Source organism: Artemia franciscana, chromosome 14 (assembly GCF_032884065.1).
Source record: "Artemia franciscana chromosome 14, ASM3288406v1, whole genome shotgun sequence".
NCBI classification, from domain to species: domain Eukaryota; kingdom Metazoa; phylum Arthropoda; class Branchiopoda; order Anostraca; family Artemiidae; genus Artemia; species Artemia franciscana.
Genome location: NC_088876.1, coordinates 35515016 through 35532030, shown reverse-complemented (window position 1 = coordinate 35532030; position 17015 = coordinate 35515016). Strand labels below are relative to the sequence as shown.

At 39.1% G+C, this 17015-nt stretch overlaps 1 protein-coding gene across 2 annotated transcripts in view; it reads left to right on the top strand.

The window, feature by feature from the left end:
- Positions 1-17015, top strand: part of LOC136035650 (calcium-binding mitochondrial carrier protein Aralar1-like) — an 89428-nt gene that overhangs the window by 12642 nt on the left and 59771 nt on the right. For both annotated transcript variants that reach the window (XM_065717557.1, XM_065717556.1), the window contains 2 exons: positions 3128-3184; positions 6882-7024. In XM_065717557.1, the coding sequence (XP_065573629.1) occupies positions 3128-3184; positions 6882-7024 (200 nt within the window). The remainder of the gene's footprint in view (positions 1-3127; positions 3185-6881; positions 7025-17015) is intronic.

Sequence of the window (17015 nt, the reverse complement as noted above, 5' to 3'; positions counted from 1 at the left end):
GAGGTGAAGTTGAGTAGCTAGGACACATCCTGCAGAAGAACGATGGCAGACTGCCAGAGATTGTCCTTGTCAGCCAATCATTTATGGCCAAACGAAAAACAAGTCTTCCTCGAATTGGGTGGAGGAAGTCATAAGGAAAGATTTACAGGAAATCGGAACTTTTTGAGAGGGCATAGAGCAGGACGCTTTGAATAGATCTGAATGGAGGAGAAGCATGGGTAGCTGTGTTGGGCTCAGGTGGGCTGGTGCTGCAGTGAGTTGTTAGTTGTAGTTTTAGTATATTTAATAATTTGAGACAAAAGAATTTGTCTGCTTTCTATAAATTCAATGTTGCATTGAAATCCAACTTATATCAAAGTTTACTTTAGCTTGTTGGAATGTGGCTAGTTCTGCTCGGTAATGCATTTGCTGGTGCTAGTAGTTTCAATTCCTGTTAAGCTTGTGTGAAAAGTTTCCTCTCGTAATTGGTTCCCAATTCTCTTTGCACCAGTTCTGAATTATGTTTTTCACTTGATTCTGTACTGCAAACTGTAGCAGCATTGGTTCACTGGATTTACCAATGTTGAAGGATTATGAAATCCTACTGACCTTTTAGCCTAGATTTATAATCTAATGTTTCCCTTGAGCCTGGTCATGGCCTGGCTTTCCCGTAGAATCAGTCCACATCTAACGAATGCCACGGTTGGTTCTTTTTGTAATTTGCAGTAAAAGTAGTAGATTAAAATAGACTGTTCAGTTGTTTTTTTTATACAAAATACATCGACCTCATTAGGTAAACTGTTGTTTGTATTCAATTAATAAAAGGTTTGTGGCTATTATGATCCTGCTTATTTCTATTTTGCTTCAATTGGGAATGCTTCAATGTTTTAAGTAATTTTTTATTTTTCCCTCTTTAATTTCTGTTCTTGCTGCTTAGTCTGTCTTTTTCTCATGGTTGGTTTATTTTATAATTAGTGTAATTTTTGCTGTAGATTTTCCTATTATTAAGTGCTAATTTAGTTTGGCAAGTCCCTGCACTGAATTATGTTCTGACCATTGTTGTATGCATAAATACATCAGCCAAAGCTGGTCCCTATCTACTATGTATGTATTTCTATCTATTATCTCTCTATTTCCTCTTCTTAGTCTTTCCTCAATCTAAATTTAAAAGGAATTAAACTCCCATTCTCATAGTATTAATCCAATTTTTTCATAATTGTATCAAAGTTAAAAAGAACTACTTTTGCAAATTAGGAGAAAACTTTTGCCAAATTTACCAAACCTACCCTGTCATTTTTAAGAAATCTTAGTTAAATTATTACCACTTATTGTCATACAGACTACTGATGTATAGTAATTTAATTATTTTGTTCTTAAAGGCTATCATCTTGGTCAAGACTTTGTGATCAAAGGCCTTACTTTTATAATTTACTTGGTTGCAGTCAATTGTAAATGGAATAAGTGCCAAAGCTAAAGCCTCAATTTTTGTAGCCACTATAAAGAAAAGGGTTATAATCTCTTCCACTAATAAGAGAAGACTTCGATAATCTATTCTCCAAACTACTTACCAGTATCAGCTGTAGGCCTCATAATAGGAGGGGGCAAGGTATCCACAGGGATGTATAAATATAAAATAAACGGAATTTGATGTCAAATGTTAGAAAAACTGGGGGGAAGCTGCCCCCCACCCAGGCCTAGAACCGCCACTGCACTTACTTTTCAGGCTTGGAAGAGATGAGTTTGGCATGGCAAAAAACACTTAAGAGAATAATTGTGTAATTCATTAATAAGCTTAGAATCCTTTTTCTTCAGAAAAATAAGATTTTAATAGTGTAAAGACAAGCCTATTGTCTACATAATGTCTGGAACTAATCTCATTTGTTAAGGAAAGAGGGTTCAATTCCTTCTTTGCTTATGCAAAATTTTCACCTACTCTTTGCCCTCCTTCCTATTAAATGTTTGCTCTACATGGGATGATTCTGTCTTGCAAGTCACTGTATAATTGCTATATTCTGGCACAAATTCACGCATATTTCGCTCCTCTCCCCCTCATATTATCCCTGCCACCTTTCTGGCCCTTATTTACTTTTGATTAGAACAAAACAGTTGATAAAAAACAGTTAATCAAATTCAAAAATCAACGGACTCGGTCCTTTGTGTTTTATCAATCCGGACTGTGTTTTATGAGTGTGCAAAATATCTGTTAAGCCCCCCCCCCCTCTGGTGAAGAAACTAATAGGTATTTACACACGTTATAGACTGGACGATCCCTTGATAATCTTGATCAGGAGGGAAAGGTTCTTAAAGTCGTAAGACTTTATGCATAGTATGTACGAAACAACAGCCAGCATTTTGTAAATTTCTTTTGAATTTTAGTCCATGCTGGCGAATTCTCTCTCGAATAGTTATGTTTTTTTTTCCAGCTTGATCGTGAATAATTATTATACATTTGGTTATTTTATTTATCATTTTGTCATCACTTCTCTTTTTGGGGGGAGGGATGTCTTTTTTGTGTACATAGTCTCGCCTTTGCTTTCTGGTATTGTTATTTTTCTTTCTTGATATTTTAGCTAGTGATATATTAATTTAAGTTGTTTGTACATTATCCGTGTCTGCTGCTTTCTTTCATTTTGCTTTTCTGAATTTTTACTTCACCTTACTTCACTTTACTTCACTTTACTGTATTTTATTTACTCTATTTGTTACTGTCTTTGTACTTTTAAAGATGGGCTAAATCATTCATATTCACCTCTGCAGTCAGGGGTTTAATACATGACCAGGTTCAATAGATTTAACCTTGTCCATTCGTTACTGTGAGCCCCTTCAAATACTTTTTTTGTAAAAACTTTGATTCAAAAACTACTTGTAATAATATCCTTCATATACTTTTTAAAATAATATATTTTATTGGGTCAGTTAACTTGCTGAAAATCTCTTCGTCTCTAGGTTTCTGAACTGCATTTCTTGTGAGGTTAAAACAACTTGTAAAACTTTTTATAAGCAGATGCTTTCAAGTTCTTTTCAGTCTGTTTGTAAAAATCAAATGTTTGACTTTTTTGGGTAAATGTTATTATTGATATGTAACTATGAATGTTTTTAGTAAAACAAAATTTGTGACAAATTAACAATATACATTTTTTTTTTTTAGATTAGTAATTATTTAAAGCGAGCGGACACAGAGAAGTTAAAAGCCGTTTTTGAAAAGGTAAGTAAATTTTTCTTTAAGTGTATACTATACCAGTAGTATGGTTATTCCTGTTGATGGAAGGGACTGATTAATATCATGGTCCTTTTCAAAAATATCAAAAATTTATATCATTAAGCATTATTGTTCCGTTGAATCCATGTAATAGTTTCTATTTCTAGATCACTTTCGATTGGAAATCTTTTCGCCAATCTGAAAACTTATTTAAAAATTTCGGGTTATGATGGGCCACGATTTGCTTTTGAGTTAGATTGCGATTGCTTTTACTGCAGCAACCATGATGTGAGACTACAATCCTCCAGTGAAGGGTTTCAATGATGGCGATTTCAGTGGTGCACGTTACGTTTCCATCCCATGTCGACTTTGGAAATAGCACCAAAAATTTTCATTTTTGGTATAATATGGCCTTTTAATCTGACGCTACCAAGACAAATTTATAAATAGCTTGTAGATATGGCTGTTAGCTTTCAAATGAGCTTCTGATGTTCTCACCAGTGATGTGATAGTAATGAAGAAAAAATTGAATCACACCACTGTTACCCATGCAGAATTATGGCACTTGGTATTTACCAAGTGACATATAGCGATCGCAAATTCTGTCAGTCTGTTTGTCCCGGTTTTGCTAGTTTAGGCACTTCTAGATAAGATAGGACGATGAAATTTGGCAGGCTTATCAAATTAAATTATAAATAGTCGTTTCCCCGATTTGACCATCTGGGGGGGGGGGGGGCGGTTAATTCAGAAAAATCGAACGGGTGTTTGGATCTTAATGAAACTTGATATTTAGAAGGATATCTTGTCTCAGAGCTCTTGTTGCAAATCCCGACCGGATCCGGTGACGTTGGGGGGGAAACCTAAAATCTTGGAAAACGCTTAGAGTGGAGGGATCGGGATGAAACTTGATGGGAAAAATAAGCACAAGTCCTAGATACGGGATTGGCATAACCAGTACCTATCCGCTCTCTCTGTGGGAGCTGGGGAGAGGGTTAATTCTGAAAAATTAGAAAAAACGAAGTATTTTTAGCCTACGAAGAAGTGATAGGATCTTAATGAAATTTCATATTTAGAAGGAACTCGTAACTCAGATCTCTTATTTTAAATCTCGACCGGATCCAGTGTCATTGGGGGGTGTTGGGGCAGTGGGAACCAGAAATCTTGGAAAACGCTTAGAGTGGAGAGATCAGGATGAAACTTGGAGGGGAAAATAAGCATAAGTCCAAGATACGTGACTGACATAACCAGACCGGATCTGCTTTCTGTGTGGGATTTGGGGGAGGGGGGGGGTTGGCTAATTAGGGAAAATTAGAAAAAATTAGGTATGTGTTATTACGAACGGGTGATCAGATCTTAATGAAATTTGATGTTTAGAAGGATCTTGTCCTTCAGAGCTCTTATTTTAAACCCTGACCAGATCCAGTGTCATTGGGGGGAGTCGGAGGGGTAAACCGGAAATCTTGGAAAACGTGAAAATTGAGGTATCTTTATCTTACGAATGGGTCATCGGATCTTGATGAAACTTGATATATATTCGAATCGAATATTCGAATCGGATCCAGGGACATGGGGGTTAGAGGGGGGAAACAGAAATCTTGGAAACCGGTAACCTTGGAAAACGCTTAGAGTGGAGAAATCGGGATGAAACTTGATGGGAAGAACAAGCACAGGTTCTAGATACGTGATTGACATAATTGGAACGGATCCGCTCTCTTTGGGGGAGTTGGGGAGGGATTTCCAGTGGTTTGGAAAGTTCGGTAGTTTTGGACGTGCTAGGACGATGAAAATTGGTAGGCGTGTCAGGGACCAGCACAAATTGACTTGAGAACAGTCGTTTACCTGATTCGACCATCTGGGGGGCTGGAGGGAGAGGAAAAATAAAAAAAGGTATTTTTGACTTACGAATTGGTGATCGGATCTTAATGAAATTTGATGTTTGGAAGGACCTCATGTCTCAGAGCTCTTATTTCAAATCCCGACCGTATCTGGTGATATTGGGGGAGTTGGAGGGGGAAAGGGGAAATCTTGGAAAACGCTTAGAGTGGAGAGGTCGGGATGAAACTGGGTGGGAAGAATAAGCACCAGTCCTAGATACGTGATTGACATAACCGGACTGAGTCCGCTCTCTTTAGGGGAGCTAGGGGGTTCCATTGCTTTGGCGAGTTCGGTGCCTCTGGACGTGCTAGGACGATGAATATTGGTAGGCGTGTCAGGGACCTGCACAAATTGACGTGATAAAGTTGTTATCCCCGATTCGACCATATGGGTGGCTGAAGGGAGAGGAAAAATTAAAAAAGAGGTATTTTTAACTTACGACTGGGTGATCGGGTCTTAATGAATTTTGATATTTAGAAGGACTTCGTGTCTCAGAGCTCTTATTTTAAATCCCGACTGGCATTAAGCCTCTGATTTAAATCAATCGATCGATTCTTAGAATTTTGCTAGAGCTCATTGCATATGGGCTCTTGGCTCTTCCAACCTCGTCACAAGTGCCATATGAGCTCTTAGCTCTTGTTCAAGATAGGAGGCTGTACAATCGCAGCTCATGACTTTCAAAGATTGTGCTTTCAATGGTGTACTTTTATTTTGACTTGACCATATGCTTGAGTGGTTTCCAGCTCTTATTAAATTCTTAAAAATTTGTTTTCAAAATTACAAATTATTAGTCGTTTGGATCTTAGTAATTTTTATTAATTCTGAATTAGTATTTGCTGAGAAATGTTTGCATTAGACACATACATAGAACATGTGGTTTTAAACTTTCTGTTACTATGGGCTATTATTTGCTCTTTACTAGGTTGCAGGTATTGTTGCAACCACGATTTTTACCTTATATGATCGTTCTAAACCTTTATAGTGTCTTAAGGCTCAAAATAGGCTAGAATACAGTCAGTCATTTGACCAGCGATGTATCCAGGGGGAGGGGACAACCGGATTAGACACCCCTCCTCCTGCCAAAATTTTTGACCGACTCGTAAAAACGTAACAAAAAGGCTTATAAACAATTTTGTAATGCATTTTTTGAATCTTTATGCGCACCCTCCTCAAAAAAGAGAGAAAATGATCCCCCCTCCCCAAAAAAAATAAATGAATAAATCCTTGATACACCCTGACATCTGACATTATTATAAATGGAAATTGAAGCCAAATTATCATTCTGTTGATAAAGAATCTTGTAATCTCATTAGTTATTAATTGACACATCCTTATTCGTTTTAATTCGTTTTAATCTTTGCATTGAGTTGTACATTTGATTGAAATTTTATTATAAACAATAGGTAAAAGGCTCTTTTGTATTAAGCGGTTATTTTCTAACGGACCGTGACCCTTAGTCAATAGATTCGCACCCTCTACGGGCCCCACTCTCTGAAAAAAACGTGGTATTTCGGTTAGCTGTTGAACAAACGTGACGTACTTTATTAACCCATTTTCAGGTCATTTAACTTAAAATTTAATCCTGAATATATATCTAACTGTTATTGACGAGTGAAATTAACTTGTATTTATATTAGCTAATTGTTTTACGATACACTTGGCTTAGAAATGGGAATTTATTTTCGTAAAATATTATACTGGAAGCGTAACTTTTTCCTCTTCCGTCCCAGGCACTGAGTCAATGTTTTTTTTTTGTTTTGTTTTTTTTTTAATCCATGGACCACTGTTGGTTAGTTATAGTATACAGTAGCATCTTTCTCTATTGTAGTATGCTTCAACTGTCAAAAATGGGGAAAAGTATATGACAACGACTGATTTTGTTAGAGGCTTTCTTGGACTTTATCAACATCTAAACTACAATCCAGATGCTGTTCGTGTGATTGGATCAGTTGCTGATACTAGTAAAGATGGGTAAGTGTGTTTTTTTTCTAGATTTAGTACAAAAAACTGTAGATTATGTCTAATCATGGCCCTATCCAGGTCATTTTAGTGGTTTGAACACGCTCCTCTTCTTCCTGAAGTATAAATTACAGAAACATTCGCACTCATTGGTTTTTTGGGACCTAAGATAAATCTCTCATAGGTAAACCCCATCTCTCTCAAAGTCAAATCGCAAGCACGGGACTTGATGTCACCCATTTTGTCAAAATGTTGAATACGGTATTTGACGATCCTATAGTCTTCCAAACTCCTAGAGTTTGGAAAAATTGGAAGGTAGGTCTGTAAACCAAGATTAGGATATTGGAAGCTACAGTGATGACAGTGGTCAAATATGGTTCTGAAGTATGGGTGCTCCGAAAAGCGAAGGAAGATTTGCTAGGTGTTTTCCAAAGGAATTGCCTACGAATTATTCTGTGTACCTGGCTGACTGACCGTATTTCAAACAGTAGACTGCACGGAAAGTGTGGTTCAATCACGCTTTCTAGGTCTATAACGAGAGAAAGATTGAGATAGCTAGGGCGCGTTCTGCGGATGAAGGATGTCAAATTGCTGAAGATTGTTATTTTTGGCTAACCGTCTAGGGCTAAATGGAAAGCAGGTCGTCCGCGGTTAGGATGTGGATATGTCATAAAGAAAGATTTAAGGGAAGTGGAAACTTCTTGGGAGGGTGTAAAGAAGGAGGCTTTGAATAGATTGGGATGAAGGAGCAGTGAGGGTAGCTGTTTGGCCTTAGGCGGCTTGGTGCTGCGGTGAGTTGTTAGTAGTAGTAGTAGTAGAAGTAGAGTCTACGACACGCATTGAGAAGATTAGAAAGAAAAATGTAAGTTTTTGCTTGTTTTATGATATTTTGCATATCAAAATTGAAGTCAACAAGAACGTAATGCTGAAGCTAGCTTGTAAGTTAGATTTTCGAGGGAGAGGGGATTAGAAAATTAGAAAACTGAAATTTAGCATATAGCGTAATAAATTTGAATATTATGCATACATGTTACACATAAAAATATTTTGAGATGTTACTGATACTTCTCCGCGTATCTGTCTCCTTCTAGGAGCTTAGTGCAGAAGGATAGAATCAGTGTGAAGACATGAAGGTTAGAACCTTTGAGAAAACTTGTCGTTATTCTTATTGCTCTCTTTGTACATTTTAGCTAACTCCTGCTTCATAAACATTCTTTTGTCAACAAGTTTGAGATGATATATATTTTACTTAACCACCTCAAAGAAACGTGTTTCGGCAGTGGGTTTTTGTGGTCTAGATACAGGGGACCTAAAATGATAGTGCACCCGAAAAATACATTAGTGATCAGAATTACGTACACGTTTTACGGATCTGATGTAATAATTTATTTTTGCCAACTACCCTTTGCGATTCTACGTCGCGAAATTCTCGAGATTAGCAACACGCTCGAATTAATATGACCCTATCCTACTATTCCTTTCACTGCTATTAACATTTAACTGCAAAAACAAGTCGCGGGGCCAACCCATATGTTTATATAAACATATATATATATATATATATATATATATATATATATATATATATATATATATATATATATATATATATATATATATATATATATATATATATATATATATATATATATATATATATATATATATATATATATATATATATATATATGTCACTGTGAATGTCTGAAATGCCTTTTTCTCTGTTTGGGTTCAATTAGCTTGTCGAATCAGATTTTTCAGTCTTATGCAGGCTTTGATCGTAAAAGTTAGGTTGAATCAGGTTCTAGATCTCACAAATGGGATAAAAACCTAAACTAACCTAACCTGTCATCATCAAACCTTGCATAAACCTGAAAAAGATGACTGGCAAAGCCGACTAAGTCCATGGAAAAAAAAAGGTGTTTCGGGCGTTCACCAGTGTAACGCTGACATTCACCAATTTCGGACATTTAAGGTAACATTCAACCTACCTAAGACCATAGGTAAGCGTCCCTTGTTTACCTCTCATTTGAAGCAATCTAATGGTCCTATGTCGATTTTAAACTCTTGGGTCAACCTGCCGAAGACCATAGGTAAGCGTCCCTTGTTTACCTCTCATTCGAAGCAATCTAATGGTCCTGTGTCGATTTTAAATTCTTGGGTCAACCTGCCTAAGACCATAGGTAAGCGTCCCTTGTTTACCTCTCATTCGAAGCAATCTAATGGTCCTATGTCGATTTTAAATTCTTGGGTCAACCTGCCTAAGACCATAGGTAAGCGTCCCTTGTTTACCTCTCATTTCAAGCAATCTAATGGTCCTATGTCGATTTTCAACTCTTGGGTCAACCTGCCTAAGACCATAGGTAAGCGTCCCTTGTTTACCTATCATTCGAAGCAATCTAATGGTCCTGTGTCGATTTTAAATTCTTGGGTCAACCTGCCTAAGACCATAGGTAAGCGTCCCTTGTTTACCTCTCATTCGAAGCAATCTAATGGTCCTATGTCGATTTTAAATTCTTGGGTCAACCTGCCTAAGACCATAGGTAAGCGTCCCTTGTTTACATCTCATTTGAAGCAATCTAATGGTCCTATGTCGATTTCAAACTCTTGGGTCAACCTGCCTAAGACCATAGGTAAGCTTCCCTTGTTTACCTCTCATTTGAAGCAATCTAATGGTCCTATTTCGATTTTAAACTCTTGGGTCAACCTGCCTAAGACCATAGGTATGCGTCCCTTGTTTACCTCTCATTCGAAGCAATCTAATGGTCCTGTGTCGATTTTAAATTCTTGGGTCAACCTGCCTAAGACCATAGGTAAGTGTCCCTTGTTTACATCACATTTGAAGCAATCTAATGGTCCTATGTCGATTTTAAACTCTTGGGTCAACCTGCCTAAGACCATAGGTAAGCGTCCCTTGTTTACCTCTCATTTGAAGCAATCTAATGGTCCTATTTCGATTTTAAACTCTTGGGTCAACCTGCCTAAGACCATAGGTAAGCGTCCCTTGTTTACCTCTCATTCGAAGCAATCTAATGGTCCTGTGTCGATTTTAAATTCTTGGGTCAACCTGCCTAAGACCACAGGTAAGCGTCCCTTGTTTACCTTTCATTTGAAGCAATCTAATGGTCCTATGTCGATTTTAAATTCTTGGGTCAACCTGCCTAAGACTATAGGTAAGCGTCCCTTGTTTACCTGTCATTTGAAGCAATCTAATGGTCCTATGTCGATTTTAAACTCTTGGGTCAACCTGCCTAAGACCATAGGTAAGCGTCCCTTGTTTACCTCTCATTCGAAGCAATCTAATGGTCCTGTGTCGATTTTAAATTCTTGGGTCAACCTGCCTAAGACCATAGGTAAGCGTCCCTTGTTTACCTCTCATTCGAAGCAATCTAATGGTCCTATGTCGATTTTAAATTCTTGGGTCAACCTGCCTAAGACCATAGGTAAGCGTCCCTTGTTTACCTCTCATTTGAAGCAATCTAATGGTCCTATGTCGATTTTAAACTCTTGGGTCAACCTGCCTAAGACCATAGGTAAGCGTCCCTTGTTTACCTCTCATTTGAAGCAATCTAATGATCCTGTGTCGATTTTAAACTCTTGGGTCAACCTGCCTAAGACCATAGGTAAGCGTCCCTTGTTTACCTCATTCAAAGCAATCTAATGGTCCTATGTCGATTTTAAATTCTTGGGTCAACCTGCCTAAGACCATAGGTAAGCGTCCCTTGTTTACCTCTCATTTGAAGCAATCTAATGGTCCTATTTCGATTTTAAACTCTTGGGTCTACCTGCCTAAGACCATAGGTAAGCGTCCCTTGTTTACCTCTCATTCGAAGCAATCTAATGGTCCTGTGTCGATTTTAAATTCTTGGGTCAACCTGCCTAAGACCACAGGTAAGCGTCCCTTGTTTACCTTTCATTTGAAGCAATCTAATGGTCCTATGTCGATTTTAAATTCTTGGGTCAACCTGCCTAAGACTATAGGTAAGCGCCCCTTGTTTACCTGTCATTTGAAGCAATCTAATGGTCCTATGTCGATTTTAAACTCTTGGGTCAACCTGCCTAAGACCATAGGTAAGCGTCCCTTGTTTACCTCTCATTCGAAGCAATCTAATGGTCCTGTGTCGATTTTAAATTCTTGGGTCAACCTGCCTAAGACCATTGGTAAGCATCCCTTGTTTACCTCTCATTTGAAGCAATCTAATGGTCCTATGTCGATTTTAAACTCTTGGGTCAACCTGCCTAAGACCATAGGTAAGCGTCCCTTGTTTACCTCATTCAAAGCAATCTAGTGGTCCTATGTCGATTTTAAATTCTTGGGTCAACCTGCCTAAGACCATAGTTAAGCGTCCCTTGTTTACCTCTCATTCGAAGCAATCTAATGGTCCTATGTCGATTTTAAATTCTTGGGTCAACCTGCCTAAGACCATAGGTAAGCGTCCCTTGTTTACCTCTCATTTGAAGCAATCTAATGGTCCTATTTCGATTTTAAACTCTTGGGTCAACCTGCCTAAGACCATAGGTAAGCGTCCCTTGTTTACCTCTCATTCGAAGCAATCTAATGGTCCTATTTCGATTTTAAATTCTAGGGTCAACCTGCCTAAGACTATAGGTAAGCGTCACTTGTTTACCTCTCATTTGAAGCAATCTAATGGTCCTATGTCGATTTTAAACTCTTGGGTCAACCTGCCTAAGACCATAGGTAAGCGTCCCTTGTTTACCTCTCATTCGAAGCAATCTAATGGTCCTGTGTCGATTTTAAATTCTTGGGTCAACCTGCCTAAGACCATAGGTAAGCTCCCTTGTTTACCTCTCATTCGAAGCAATCTAATGGTCCTGTGTCGATTTTAAATTCTTGGGTCAACCTGCCTAATACCATAGGTAAGCGTCCCTTGTTTACCTCTCATTTGAAGCAATCTAATGGTCCTAATTCGATTTTAAACTCTTGGGTCAACCTGCCTAAGACCATAGGTAAGCGTCCCTTGTTTCCTCTCATTCGAAGCAATCTAATGGTCCTATTTCGATTTTAAATTCTTGGGTCAACCTGCCTAAGACTATAGGTAAGCGTCCCTTGTTTACCTCTCATTTGAAGCAATCTAATGGTCCTATGTCGATTTTAAACTCTTGGGTCAACCTGCCTAAGACCATAGGTAAGCGTCCCTTGTTTACCTCTCATTCGAAGCAATCTAATGGTCCTGTGTCGATTTTAAATTCTTGGGTCAACCTGCCTAAGGCCATAGGTAAGCGTCCCTTGTTTACCTCTCATTCGAAGCAATATAATGGTCCTATGTCGATTTTAAATTCTTGGGTCAACCTGCCTAAGACCATAGGTAAGCGTCCCTTGTTTACCTCTCATTTGAAGCAATCTAATGGTCCTATGTCGATTTTGAACGCTTGGGTCAACCTGCCTAAGACCATAGGTAAGCGTCCCTTGTTTACCTCATTCAAAGCAATCTAATGGTCCTATGTCGATTTTAAATTCTTGGGTCAACCTGCCTAAGACCATAGGTAAGCGTCCCTTGTTTACCTCTCATTCGAAGCAATCTAATGGTCCTATTTCGATTTTAAATTCTTGGGTCAACCTGCCTAAGACCATAGGTAAGCGTCCCTTGTTTACCTCTCATTTGAAGCAATCTAATGGTCCTATTTCGATTTTAAACTCTTGGGTCAACCTTCCTAAGACCATAGGTAAGCGTCCCTTGTTTACCTCTCATTTGAAGCAATCTAATGGTCCTATGTCGATTTTAAACTCTTGGGTCAACCTGCCTAAGACCATAGGTAAGCGTCCCTTGTTTACCTCTCATTTGAAGCAATCTAATGGTCCTATTTCGATTTTAAACTCTTGGGTCAACCTGCCTAAGACCATAGGTAAGCGTCCCTTGTTTACCTCTCATTCGAAGCAATCTAATGGTCCTGTGTCGATTTTAAATTCTTGGGTCAACCTGCCTAAGACCACAGGTAAGCGTCCCTTGTTTACCTTTCATTTGAAGCAATCTAATGGTCCTATGTCGATTTTAAATTCTTGGGTCAACCTGCCTAAGACTATAGGTAAGCGTCCCTTGTTTACCTGTCATTTGAAGCAATCTAATGGTCCTATGTCGATTTTAAACTCTTGGGTCAACCTGCCTAAGACCATAGGTAAGCGTCCCTTGTTTACCTCTCATTCGAAGCAATCTAATGGTCCTGTGTCGATTTTAAATTCTTGGGTCAACCTGCCTAAGACCATAGGTAAGCGTCCCTTGTTTACCTCTCATTCGAAGCAATCTAATGGTCCTATGTCGATTTTAAATTCTTGGGTCAACCTGCCTAAGACCATAGGTAAGCGTCCCTTGTTTACCTCTCATTCGAAGCAATCTAATGGTCCTATTTCGATTTTAAATTCTAGGGTCAACCTGCCTAAGACTATAGGTAAGCGTCCCTTGTTTACCTCTCATTTGAAGCAATCTAATGGTCCTATGTCGACTTTAAACTCTTGGGTCAACCTGCCTAAGACCATAGGTAAGCGTCCCTTGTTTACCTCTCATTCGAAGCAATCTAATGGTCCTGTGTCGATTTTAAATTCTTGGGTCAACCTGCCTAAGACCATAGGTAAGCGTCCCTTGTTTACCTCTCATTCAAAGCAATCTAATGGTCCTGTGTCGATTTTAAATTCTTGGGTCAACCTGCCTAATACCATAGGTAAGCGTCCCTTGTTTACCTCTCATTTGAAGCAATCTAATGGTCCTAATTCGATTTTAAACTCTTGGGTCAACCTGCCTAAGACCATAGGTAAGCGTCCCTTGTTTCCTCTCATTCGAAGCAATCTAATGGTCCTATTTCGATTTTAAATTCTTGGGTCAACCTGCCTAAGACTATAGGTAAGCGTCCCTTGTTTACCTCTCATTTGAAGCAATCTAATGGTCCTATGTCGATTTTAAACTCTTGGGTCAACCTGCCTAAGACCATAGGTAAGCGTCCCTTGTTTACCTCTCATTCGAAGCAATCTAATGGTCCTGTGTCGATTTTAAATTCTTGGGTCAACCTGCCTAAGGCCATAGGTAAGCGTCCCTTGTTTACCTCTCATTCGAAGTAATCTAATGGTCCTATGTCGATTTTAAATTCTTGGGTCAACCTGCCTAAGACCATTGAATGAGGTAAACAAGGGACGCTTACCTATGGTCTTAGGCAGGTTGACCCAAGAGTTTAAAATCGACATAGGACCATTAGATTGCTTCAAATGAGAGGTAAACAAGGGATGCTTACCAATGGTCTTAGGCAGGTTGACCCAAGAATTTAAAATCGACACAGGACCATTAGATTGCTTCGAATGAGAGGTAAACAAGGGACGCTTACCTATGGTCTTAGGCAGGTTGACCCAAGAGTTTAAAATCGACATAGGACCATTAGATTGCTTCAAATGACAGGTAAACAAGGGGCGCTTACCTATAGTCTTAGGCAGGTTGACCCAAGAATTTAAAATCGACATAGGACCATTAGATTGCTTCAAATGAAAGGTAAACAAGGGACGCTTACCTGTGGTCTTAGGCAGGTTGACCCAAGAATTTAAAATCGACACAGGACCATTAGATTGCTTCGAATGAGAGGTAAACAAGGGACGCTTACCTATGGTCTTAGGCAGGTTGACCCAAGAGTTTAAAATCGAAATAGGACCATTAGATTGCTTCAAATGAGAGGTAAACAAGGGACGCTTACCTATGGTCTTAGGCAGGTTGACCCAAGAATTTAAAATCGACATAGGACCATTAGATTGCTTTGAATGAGGTAAACAAGGGACGCTTACCTATGGTCTTAGGCAGGTTGACCCAAGAGTTTAAAATCGACATAGGATCATTAGATTGCTTCAAATGAGAGGTAAACAAGGGACGCTTACCTATGGTCTTAGGCAGGTTGACCCAAGAGTTTAAAATCGACATAGGACCATTAGATTGCTTCAAATGAGAGGTAAACAAGGGACGCTTACCTATGGTCTTAGGCAGGTTGACCCAAGAATTTAAAATCGACATAGGACCATTAGATTGCTTCGAATGAGAGGTAAACAAGGGACGCTTACCTATGGTCTTAGGCAGGTTGACCCAAGAATTTAAAATCGACACAGGACCATTAGATTGCTTCGAATGAGAGGTAAACAAGGGACGCTTACCTATGGTCTTAGGCAGGTTGACCCAAGAGTTTAAAATCGACATAGGACCATTAGATTGCTTCAAACGACAGGTAAACAAGGGACGCTTACCTATAGTCTTAGGCAGGTTGACCCAAGAATTTAAAATCGACATAGGACCATTAGATTGCTTCAAATGAAAGGTAAACAAGGGACGCTTACCTGTGGTCTTAGGCAGGTTGACCCAAGAATTTAAAATCGACACAGGACCATTAGATTGCTTCGAATGAGAGGTAAACAAGGGACGCTTACCTATGGTCTTAGGCAGGTTGACCCAAGAGTTTAAAATCGAAATAGGACCATTAGATTGCTTCAAATGAGAGGTAAACAAGGGACGCTTACCTATGGTCTTAGGCAGGTTGACCCAAGAGTTTAAAATCGACATAGGACCATTAGATTGCTTCGAATGAGAGGAAACAAGGGACGCTTACCTATGGTCTTAGGCAGGTTGACCCAAGAGTTTAAAATCGAATTAGGACCATTAGATTGCTTCAAATGAGAGGTAAACAAAGGACGCTTACCTATGGTCTTAGGCAGGTTGACCCAAGAATTTAAAATCGACACAGGACCATTAGATTGCTTCGAATGAGAGGTAAACAAGGGACGCTTACCTATGGTCTTAGGCAGGTTGATACCAAGAATTTAAAATCGACACAGGACCATTAGATTGCTTCGAATGAGAGGTAAACAAGGGACGCTTACCTATGGTCTTAGGCAGGTTGACCCAAGAGTTTAAAATCGACATAGGACCATTAGATTGCTTCAAATGAGAGGTAAACAAGGGACGCTTACCTATAGTCTTAGGCAGGTTGACCCAAGAATTTAAAATCGAAATAGTACCATTAGATTGCTTCGAATGAGAGGTAAACAAGGGACGCTTACCTATGGTCTTAGGCATGTTGACCCAAGAGTTTAAAATCGAAATAGGACCATTCGATTTTAAATTCTTGGGTCAACCTGCCTAAGACTATAGGTAAGCGTCCCTTGTTTACCTCTCATTTGAAGCAATCTAATGGTCCTATGTCGATTTTAAACTCTTGGGTCAACCTGCCTAAGACCATAGGTAAGCGTCCCTTGTTTACCTCTCATTCGAAGCAATCTAATGGTCCTGTGTCGATTTTAAATTCTTGGTATCAACCTGCCTAAGACCATAGGTAAGCGTCCCTTGTTTACCTCTCATTCGAAGCAATCTAATGGTCCTGTGTCGATTTTAAATTCTTGGGTCAACCTGCCTAAGACCATAGGTAAGCGTCCTTTGTTTACCTCTCATTTGAAGCAATCTAATGGTCCTAATTCGATTTTAAACTCTTGGGTCAACCTGCCTAAGACCATAGGTAAGCGTCCCTTGTTTCCTCTCATTCGAAGCAATCTAATGGTCCTATGTCGATTTTAAACTCTTGGGTCAACCTGCCTAAGACCATAGGTAAGCGTCCCTTGTTTACCTCTCATTCGAAGCAATCTAATGGTCCTATGTCGATTTTAAACGCTTGGGTCAACCTGTCTAAGACCGTAGGTAAGCGTCCCTTGTTTACCTCTCATTTGAAGCAATCTAATGGTCCTATGTCGATTTTAAACTCTTGGGTCAACCTGCCTAAGACCATAGGTAAGCGTCCCTTGTTTACCTCATTCAACGCAATCTAATGGTCCTATGTCGATTTTAAACTCTTGGGTCAACCTGCCTAAGACCATAGGTAAGCGTCCCTTGTTTACCTCTCATTTGAAGCAATCTAATGGTCCTATGTCGATTTTAAATTCTTGGGTCAACCTGCCTAAGACCATAGGTAAGCGTCCCTTGTTTACCTCTCATTTGAAGCAATCTAATGGTCCTATTTCGATTTTAAACTCTTG